At 45.0% G+C, this 10,948-nt stretch overlaps 1 protein-coding gene across 1 annotated transcript in view; it reads right to left on the reverse strand.

Annotated features, from left to right (window-relative positions):
- Positions 1–2,998: 2,998 nt before the first annotated feature.
- ENDOD1 (endonuclease domain containing 1) overlaps positions 2,999–10,948 on the reverse strand; it is a 13,437-nt gene continuing 5,487 nt past the window's right edge. The window contains exon 2 of the mRNA XM_019530309.1: positions 2,999–6,671. Coding sequence (XP_019385854.1) covers positions 5,490–6,671 — 1,182 coding nt within the window. The 3' untranslated portion in view covers positions 2,999–5,489. The remainder of the gene's footprint in view (positions 6,672–10,948) is intronic.

Here is a 10,948-nt window from a genome sequence, read left to right on the forward strand (position 1 = left end):
ACTAAATCCTCGCTAACCCGTGGCCCATGTGTGCCTCCCCTGGGGCCCGAGGGGGGCCCAGCTGGGAGGTGGCTGTTCTGGTCCCTTCTTAGGAAGACGGAGGCATGATCTAGTACAGGGTTGTCCAACAACCTGTGGCATGCACAGCGCAAGCAGCCTCTGTGTGGGGTACATGGCAGATCAGGGAGGGACCAGGCAGCACCATGGCAGATAGTGCGGATGGCAGAAATCAAAAGAGCAGATCATGCAGGGGCACAGGGCAGACAGCAGAAAGCAAAGAAGCAGATCGGGCAGGAGAAGGAGGTTGGAGTGGCACTCAAGGCATGTATGGTACTTAATTTGTGGCCTACCTACAGAAAAGGCTGGCCCCACTGCTCTACTGTGTTGTTCACTCTTGTCCAACAAGCACCTTTCACAGATGGTAAATTTACTCAAATCAAGAAGGAACTTAGACTGCTATGTGCTTTAATGAACCCATAACTAAACCCAGCTGCCCCAGGAGAGGTTTTCAAAGGCACAGATGCTGACTCTCATGGAAGGTTGGTGAGCGTTTAAATATCTCCCGTAGCACTTCACTTTGTTATCTGCTAGAAGCTGTAAAGGTAAGCAAGCAAGGGTTGGGTCAGTATTTGTATAGGTAACTTTCCAAGAAAACTCTGATGCTACAGGGAGCTGTACTGATATAGTGCATTATTTCTTTTGTATCAGAACTAGAGTTAAGGCCCCAGAATGGTTTTACGTGGCATTTTGCTGTCTTTCAGCTGACAGACAAAACTAAAGTCTTGACCTTCTATGTCTTTAAAGACAGCATTGTATTTCTGGGCAAGAGTTGAGCTGCTAACTATAGCAGTCTAGTCAATTACTTGGGTAATTGACTCCTGCTTTCCTATATTTCCTGTGTAATTTCAGTTGTTTCCTTTAGCTTTTTCAACCTGTCTTAATTGAAAATGAAAGATATACAGCAGAAGGTCATTACTGCTGGAGGGTATCCAAGGACTTACCAGACTTACATGCCGGTGACCTGGATAAAGCTGACTGGCTAAAGAGACAATTATGAATATCTCAATTTTATTTTCAATGTTGTGATATTTTTATGTAGCCAGAACTTTTTCTATGTCTTATCTTCTCTTTATCTTGTGGACTTTTATAACATATGAATTGACATAACCTGATACACTTTTCTATCCCACTTTGCATTTGATTGAAAAAAAACCCTGTCCTAATATAAAGTTGCTTTGCCAGAAATAGTTGCCATGTTTCATCCCAGAGGTATTATTTGCGTTTTCTAATAGGTAAAATGTTCTCTCAATGTATACTAATATGAGTTCCATCCTTTCTGATAATTCATTACCTACTTCACAAGTACTTTGTGAGATTTAGCAAACTAATTTCTCTAAAACATTCTGAGCTCTTCAACCGAAAAGTGCTGCAGAATTACAAAACATAAAGAACACCAGATCCTGGATAGTACTAAATTACTGTTATACCAGTGTCATTTTTCTTAATTTGTCAGGGCATTAAGAGTTGTGTTAGTAATCTCATTCATAATGATTCACAGCAGTATAACACAAGGATTTCTTTTGAAAAAAGTCACTTTTATTTTGTTAAAACCATACAGTTCTAGGAACAAAGTCACGCTCCATAAGTCATGCCCAGATAAGGATAATCGTAAACAACAGTTAATTTACAGGGGAATGAATCTGCAAAAATTGCTCAGTGCTTTTGGTAAATCCACTATAGCCAGCTTGGACATGCAGAATAATAAAATGGCCAGTAGGACTAGGGGCCGGGTTTAGCAGTGTTAAACTAATTCTAATAATATTGCTGTGTACCAGGCCATATCCACTGGGGAGGCAACCCCATTTAATGTAAGGGTAGGTCTGTGCTGCCATCAGGAGTCGTGAGTGCAGCATGGGTAGGCAGCTAGCCTGCTATCCTAATCTAGTTAGCTCGAGTAACAATCACTGGGAAGACATGGCAGCATAGACCTCCACACAGAATGTCCATAGCTATACTGGGAGTTTACCCAAGCTGAAGCCCCCATATCATCATTTCTTCACTGCTTTCATTACCTGAGCCACCTGGATTACATCTATTTTGGATAGACATATATGTGGTTCAATCTGACTGCACTGTAGAAGTACCTTGAAGGAGGAAACACAAAGGGGGAAAATACATTACAGCCAAACAAGGGGTCAACTTTTTGTTTGAAATAACTTCTAGTGAGTGTTATGCTTGCAGAATCAGTAATGGGAGATGGGGAGATGTACATCTGTTGAGACTAATGTCCTTAACACCTCCCACATTTCATCCATATAAACTGACAGTTTTCATGTAGAGGAATAATATTAAAAGGATCATTGAAATAATTTGATAATAACCATTTTCTTTTGATGAATGTATAAACTGCATCAATTTTTCTGATGCTAGGGAAAAATTCAGTGCTGCTCACTAGACGGACAAATGAAGAGTCCTCCATTTCTTCATCAGCTTTGTTAATGGCGGTAAGCCTGCAGCATGCTGGTATGTTTGGCAGGCAAGCCCTGGGTGCCAAGTTAAAGAGGAAGCTAGCAATGGGAACCAGGGCAGCACTCAGACAGGGGTAGGGATTAGCCTGGGAGTTGGATCAGTGCTAGCTTAAGGCTTTGGCCCCATGAGAGCTGCAGTGGGAGACGTGGCCGAATTTAGCTGTGTCACATCCTGGTGGCAACAAGATTCAGCAGCCCTGGGCAATGGTAGTGGCTGATTATCAGGGATCCTGGTTTTCTCTGATTAAAAAAAATCCCCAATTTTCAGTTTAAAAAAAACATACCCCAAATCCACATTTTTCCATAATTAAAGTGAAACACCGCTATATATGTATGTGGTATTTCATTTTAATCACTTAATTAATTCCATTTGTTTTATTATTAGAGTGACACTGTCTCATGCTTTGGGCTTAAGTTGTGGCATGCTTGCCAAAAAGGTTGGTCACCACTGAACCAGGTGAACTGCCTTATTGCTCTACCAAGATGGTAGTATCCTGTCTGGGACAGACCGCCTCTAGAGGAACGAGGATGCATTGTTCTCCAAGCCCAGTTCATCCCATGGCCTCTCTCTGCTGCTGAGCGTGCCTACACAGTTATCTAATGAGAACGCATGTTCCCTGGGAGCCGACCTGAGAGATAGTGATGTGTTCCACAGAGACCAAACGGCTGACAACTTTCAGGCCCTAGTAAGCTGGGCTGGATTTGAACCAGTCAGTTTGTTTATCCGATTGCTAGAACCTAAGGCCTGGGTCAGTGCCAGGCCCTCATGCAACTGCCCAAGGCACTGGTAAGCTTGGAGAAAGAATCAGCAGAAGAAAAGGCCGATGCAGGCACCACGGGTGCCTCACAAGGGAAATCAGAGCTCCTTCCCCCTAGCACCTGGCCAAGGGGAGGAGAAGTCTGAGCTGAGAGGACCTCCAGTTTAGTGGGCAGGCAGTGCCTCATCTCCATATTTTTGTTTGTCTTTCTTTTATTTTCCCTGTGTATTTTAGAGCCTGGCAGTCTTCAATAGAGGTCTGGGTTGAATTGATTTGTGACACCCCCTTAAAGCCTTTGCCATTTCCCTGATTCAGTAAGTGGCCCTCCTATGATGAACTTCTGTGCCATGCCAGGGCATTTCTAGTGAGGTCAGGGAGAGCAGGGACTGTGTCTCTGGGAGGAGTAGGATAGAAGCAAAGGAAATGGCTAAACATGGGGGAGTAGGATAGAAGCAAAGCAAACAGGTATTTCCTGTAGACAGAAGGAGGGGAGGCCAGAGCCGTGATAATGAGACATCCAGATCCTCAGGGCTTGACTGCAGAGTTCTCTTGGCATCGAGCAATTAATGCTCCACATCATATACCATTGTGGCAATTACAATCATACAAGCATGATTGTATCAGGTGGACTGCCTTGCAGCTCCTGTCCCTGCAGGGGCCTCCTCAGCCCTGGGCCTTTTGTACCTGTGGGTTTGGCAGCACTGTCTGCATCAGCCTTGCTAACTTGGTGTAAGCTGCCAACTCCCAAAATCTGCTGGAGCGATGTTGTGCAGCGTTTCCAGCTTGACTGAAGTAACTTTCCCTACCAACCTCAAGAGCCCACATGTGGGCTGGGCTCCTCAGATAAGGGGTACTTCCACATGAATGTAACACAAGAGAGATACACCGTCTTGGTAGGTGGCATCCAACTTTCTTAGAGCCAGATTCTCCCACCCTTGCTAAGGCTGTTCATACCTTATTCTGCAGGCAGCCTCACTGTAAACAATGGGGATCCCAGCAAAGTGAGGTATTGTTCAGTATTAATTAGGGTAGCAAAATCTTTCCCATTTCCTAAATCTGTCCCATCTTCCAGGATTTTTCAGAGGAGCCAGCACTGTGTACTTCAAAGTATTTTGAAGACTTTCAACTCTAATTAGAGGCAATTACAGGCTTTGACTGTGCTAGAGGGTGTGATCCAAAGACTCTGATTCACTTCACAAGGCTTTGGATCATACCTCTACTGAATAAAGTCTTGTTTGGTTGCAGTGGTAAGCAAAAAGTGCAGTTAGGAGGGAGTGGTAATTATCCTTTCACCAAGCAGGGGAACTGGCAACTCTGATTTTCTTTTATTGAGGGTTTGTCTACACAGCATTACAGTGTTGTGTAGAGATACCTGAGCTGACGCAGAACATGCTAGCTGGGGTACCAGAAGCAGTATAGTGACACTAGTGCAGAGCTCTGCCCAGACTATTTAGCCCAGCCAAGACGTAAACTCTATTAGCCCGGGCAGAGAGCCATGCTAACACGGCCATAACTGCTGCCACTACCTGAGTAAGCTCATGCTGAGCTAGCTGCGGTATCTCTGCATTGCTCTGTATAGGCATACTTAGACATACATACCATCTCAGTGTTCATAAAAAGGTACAGATTGAGAGCAACAAGCTAAACTTGCTGGAGCAAATTCTGCCTTATTATCCCAATGAAACCAATGATGCAACTAAAGGCAGAATTCAGTCCCATGGTTTTTCTTCTTGAGTCAATAACCTACATGTAAGGTTATTAACAACATAGCCTCCTTCCCTCCTCCTGGTTTTAGAAAGGCCTTTGCAAATGTAATGTTTCCCTTATCTCCCCTTACCACCAGGCCCATGGTTCTGCTGAGTCCTGGCATCACTGCCAGTAAACAACCATCAGCATTTTCTTATCTTAGTAGTGATGAAATATCTTGGTACCACATTCAGAGTGTGTCTCACGGCAGTCACTGGATATGTCACCCCAGTCAAAAACCTGAACACTTTACAATAAGCGGTACTTAATGTGCCATGGCATCCCCTTTTGGAGTTACATGGCCAGCCCCACCCCCATTACACCCACTTGGTTCATTATTATTAATATCACTACAATAAATACCCAAAAAGATTTGACAGCATTTGGCCACATATGGTAAAGCATTGCCCAACTCTTCTTTCATCGTGCATCTTCACAGTTCTGGTTTCTCTCCCTATCAGTCATCAGAAGAGACCTTAGGGATAATCCTTTTGACTATGTGAGTAGCCAGAGAAGTAGAACCACTCAAGAGGGCAGCTGTCGCATCAATGATCAATGAGAAAGTGCTGCCAATTCCAACAGCAATGTCTTTGATGACAACAGGAATGGCACCGAGTGTATAATAGGGAAAAGAAGCAATATGGAGGAAAAGCCTAACAGGGATGCTCAGAATTCTGCAGGTGAGGCTCACTATGTGATAGACTATCTGAGCAAAGCCCTTGATGATGTTGGCTGCAACCTGACCCATATCTCTGGGAATATTCAGCAGCACCAGACTGATTTCTTTCACGTAGGCCATTGCTCCATTCCATAGGCTGGAGAATCCTCCCACTATGATGTTGCTGAACTGCTTGACAACATACCACAGAAAATAAAAAGTGTATCTCACCACCTCCCTAACGATGGAGAAAACAATTCGCAAAAGCTTGGTGAAAGGGAGAGCAATGAGGCCAGCAACTCTTTTTAGCAGGCTTCCTTCTCCCCGCTCCTCTTCAGCTGTCTGGTCTGGACCAGGTGTGCTGGCTGAGTAGCCAAAAGTAGTCACAGTTGGCAATATTGGCTCTGTGGACTGGAGCTGGTTTATAGTTTGCAATACAGCCTCCATTTTCCCCTGGCTTTGCTTTCCTTCCCCACAGTTGCTCATAAACAAATTAACTTCTGTTGGAAACTGCTTCTCCAGTTCTCCTATAGCTAGCTCTTCCATGTGACTTTCATCGCTCATTTGTCTCACTAACCCCACAGACCACATCTCTGGAGCACTGCAGCATGCTGCCAGCCAGAGAAGTTGTGGGACCGACATCTTGTCTTTAACTCTGACTTTGGAAGGAACAGAGCCTGCAATAAGATACAGGCTATCTTTATTTTCACAGTGTGGGGCCAAAGCTTGCTCTATTATAGTCTTGACATCCCTATGCCAGTTTTTGCTTGCAGCTGGGGTCATGGGGACAGCATTCGTTAGTGTGTAGGTAGCTATCTGGAAATCATCTTCATTGAGGGAACTGGGGTTTAGCTGCCCTCTCTCATAACCAGAGTCTGCATAGTCTGAAGATAGGGCTTGGTTTGCTCCAAGTTTGTTCACTGAGCCACCAATATCAGCTTCATGCTTCATTTCATCCAAGTCACTTTCAGCATCATCTATCTGAAATACAAGAGAGAGAAGTTACTAGATACAGCTTGTCTTGCTGCATTGTCTCATGTTATATTCAGAATAGTTGTGGAAGTGCAGTCACAGCTAATCACAGCTCCATGGATAAGATTAATGCAGTTTTTCTTTTCCATTTTCCCTGTGGCATTTCAAAGTAAAAGTGGTTAGACCTGTTAGATTAACCAATTTAGGGCCAGAAAAAAACATTACCATGATCCAACCTTCTGCACAACACAGGCATAATAATTGCTACCATATTAATTCCTACCATAATAATTCCAGCATTAGGAAAGCTGAGTTGAGGCGTTCCTGCCTGGAGCCTTACATGTAGCTGAGAACAGATCTGCACAGGGGTAAGCATAAGGTAGGGCAGAGAGTCAGGGGGTTAATGAGCAATGTGAGGATCAACTCACAGGATGGAGCAGGATGGAAGATGTGGTCTGTCTTAGGAGCCTGCATCTCTATCTGCTCATCAGTTATGCCTTCTTGATATTTTCTATGTCTTTCCTTCAGAGGTACAAGGAGCAGAGGCTAAACTTTGCACTGAATCACAATCAGCAGCCTTCCTGATCCTATGTTTTCATACTGAGATGGATGTATTTGGGCATGATGTTTATGTCAGTTTGTGGTGTTAGCCCCTCATACACATTTCATTTGGGTGTCTATCACTGCTTAAACGTTTAATTTAGTTAAGCTCTAAGAATTTCATGTAAGAGTATCGACATTGCCAGGCTGGAACAGACCCATGGTCTGTCTAGCCTGGGATCCAGAAGTGGCTAACACCAAGTCCTTCAGTGCAGAATACAAGAAACCCTGTGAAAGGAGGTATAAGGTACTCTGAACCCAGGGAAGGTCTCAGGCTTATTCCTAAACTTTGAATTTAGAAGTGTGAAGTAGTATATCCCTTCCCAACTGGAGGTTATCTTTGACTACTTCAACTGACTATTCTGGTGTCACCTGAGCAGGTGAAACTGGCATGTCTCCAACAAGTGACCAAGGCAAAACACCCAAGTAATTTGGTCCCTTTGCACTTGTGGTTGAGGGAAAGATTGAAAGCTCCTCCATTGTACCCTTAGTTGCTCCAAGGTCTGTGAAAAGGAATGTGCCAGGCATGCATGGTCATACATGCCAGGATGAACTTGGGCTGAGGGGACACAGAGAGACTAGTCAGGCTACTGTAATAAAGACAGAGAGCCCACCACTTGACCCCACTCAAGTCATTATCTGGCACTTGCAAGATGAAGTAGCAGCTCTGTTGCTGAAATTGGGTCCACCCCATCGACTAAAAAGGGAAGAAAGAGCTGCACCACTTTGGGACTCCAAGTGGAAATCATCCAGGCTGGGGTACAATAGACTGGTCATTTATGACAACTGGAGAAAGGATGGCCAACTCTTGAGTCTGTAGAAATATCCCCAGTGCGTAGCTGGTACATCAGCGACTCACTGCTACTGGGAAGTCAAGGCCGGGAAATGAAAATAGGCTGCATTAATGGAGCCAACTGAGACCCACATTATAAACTGCTCTGCTAGCACCATACTGGAAACCTTGCTTCAAACTAGCTTCCCACTTGGTTTACCAGGACCCACCACCCTAGTGCCAATAGTGATCAATGGGGTATCAGGCAAAGCCTTGCTGCATAATGGCTCACAGGTAACCTTGATTTATTCCTCCTCCTGTAAGAAGCATTTACAGCAACAGAAGCTACTCCCAGTGGGGAACATAACCTTGCAGGGGATAGGAAGTCACTCATCCAGATAGAGGGTATATGGAAGTAACCATAGAGTTTCTACAGCATGGGAAAAGGTCACCCCAGAGCACAAATACGCTGGCCTGGAGCCAGTGTGCATTGAGTAAAGGATAGACCTTGCTCCCTGATATGCTCCAAGAACCACTGAAAGATAGAGATCCCTAGGGAGATTATGGAGGAGCCTGGTCCAAGTACAGCCGGGAGAAGATTGACTTCCCCACAGAGGAGACCTAAAATGGAGAGAAAAATTGACAGCTGCTACTGAACTTGACCAGAGTTGTTCTTAAAAAGCTGTGCAAGTTAGTGTGGTGAGCGTGCCTGTGGAGCGGTGAAAGAGCTGGGATGGCTTGGGCTGTGCACAAGGTGAAGATTCTTGCCCTGAGGGTCCTTGTGGAACTGTTTGGAGTTGGGGTTTAAAAGTTGCACTGTTAAAAGGGGTGATTTTGTATTTGGTTTCCATTATGGGTTACAGTTTACCATTCTGCTGCCTATGGGTGTAAATAAATCATACTTGTTTGAACCCTCCTGTTAAAGTGTGGTACTGTTGCAGAAACTAAGTCACCACTGCAACATACCTGCACCCCCTCCTGAGAGGGGTTATGCTTGTTAACAGATAGCCACATATTTCTTCCTTGATTCTTGGCTAAATTCTTTAGCTCTGTGACTTCCTGTGGCAGTAAGTTCCACAGTCTAACTGCAAGCTGGGTGCAAAAAGGATGTCCTTTTCTCAGTTTTGAATTTTCCACTTTTCACTCTGATAATATGGCCCAGCAGTCCTTAGCCTGCCTTCTCCACACCATCCGTATTTTACATATTTTTATCATGTTCCCTCTTACTCAGTGTCAGTAAGGTACACAACACCTATCTCTTCCATCTTTCTTTATGTACATTTTCCATGCTCTCAGTCACTCCTTCGCCATTTTCAGAGCCTCTGCTAATTTTATAATACCCTTCTGGAGAGGAGTTGAACCCAGTACTGTGCACACTGTTCCAGATAAAGCCATACCACACCATGACAGCTTAATATTTTCTGTATTTTTCTTCATCCCATTTGTCAGCGGGTCCGCGCAGAGTACCCCCCCCACCCCCCGAGCCTCTTGATTCTCGCCTGCCACGACTTGGATCTTAATAGAAATAGGGAGGAAGGGGGTGTTATTTGGGGAAGTACCCACGGAAAGTACCATGCTGGATCGGGTATAATGCAGGTGCTTTTATTCAGCTCTTTTCTTTCTATTATTTACAGGACCCCCCTTTGGAGGAGAAAGCAGTCTGATAGACCGATCTCAGGGATCCCCCCCCAGGTCTCCTGGCTGGTCCTGGTCTACTAATACAAACAGGTAAGTACTGTGCAAAGTCCCGGTATCCGCCGCTAATTATGTCATTAGAGACACCTTTAGCATTCTCTTGCCACATCTTTCCTGGATTGGGGCCAGCCGCCCTGACCCCCTTCTCTTTGGGTGCAGGGTGCCAGATCACTGCCTCCTCAGGGTCCAGTCTTGTCTGAATCCTAGCCCACTTATCTCAATCAACTGAAGAAACCGAAAAGAAAAAAAGAAGTTTTCCTTTGTTCTGCTCCCGCCGGGAGCTTCCTGCGGTTAATTATCCTGTTAGTGGCTTGATACAACCACTGCCTGCGTCTTTCTCTGGCAGCCACTCAAAGTCAAGGCGAGGTCTGTGTTCTGGGATCCCTCTTCCCAGATCCTCCTCTCTGGTGAGTCTCTCTTGCAGTTCCCCTCTCTCTCTCTTTCTCTGTGGTGCCCAAAGGCAATTTCTCCTTTGCCTTCTCTCCCTCTTATCCTTCGCGTCTGGCCTCATTGGTTCTCCGTGGGCAGGGCCCACCTGCTTCCCCCGAGTTGTAATTATCTTCAGCTGTCCACATCCCTCTAGTAACAGGGTCTCAGTCAGGGCCGTGTTACACCACTCTTTGTGCATCCTAACAACCTGCTTGCTTTGACTATAGCTATGGTCTTGGACAGGCATCTTCATTGACTTGTGTACAGTGATATCTGCCTGGGTAGAATTTTATATATGTGTGGAAAGATAAAACACTAAGTTCACCATGTTTGATTACCTAACAGTGACTGCATCTTATGTAGAGCATGTGGCATGTGGATTTTAAGCAAGCAAAACCCCACAACAACATATCAAATAACTGGGCATCTATATGCCCATCTTCCCATAAGCTATCTATAGTGTAATTGCAACTTCAGGATTTTGCATGTGGAAACAGGGTAATTTTCAGACAATGCAGGCTCCAGTTAAGGAGGCCTTGTGAAAAGTTGTCCATATGTTCATCTAACAGAAGCAGGCAAAGTGTGGAACAGGTGGCAACACCAAGGACTCTTTCCTTACCATCTCCCACTATTGTAAGTTTGGTATCCTACCTCTCTAGTTTGCACTGCAACAAGTTCTTGTCCTGTAAGTGCTCTTAGATTTCATAGACATTAGGGCTGGAAGGGACCTCGGGAGATCATCGAGTCCAGCCCCCTGCCCAAAGGGCAGGAAGTCAGCTGGGGTCATAGG

This window comes from Crocodylus porosus, unplaced genomic scaffold (genome assembly GCF_001723895.1).
Source record: "Crocodylus porosus isolate Cpor-Errol unplaced genomic scaffold, CroPor_comp1, whole genome shotgun sequence".
In the NCBI taxonomy this organism is placed as follows: domain Eukaryota; kingdom Metazoa; phylum Chordata; order Crocodylia; family Crocodylidae; genus Crocodylus; species Crocodylus porosus.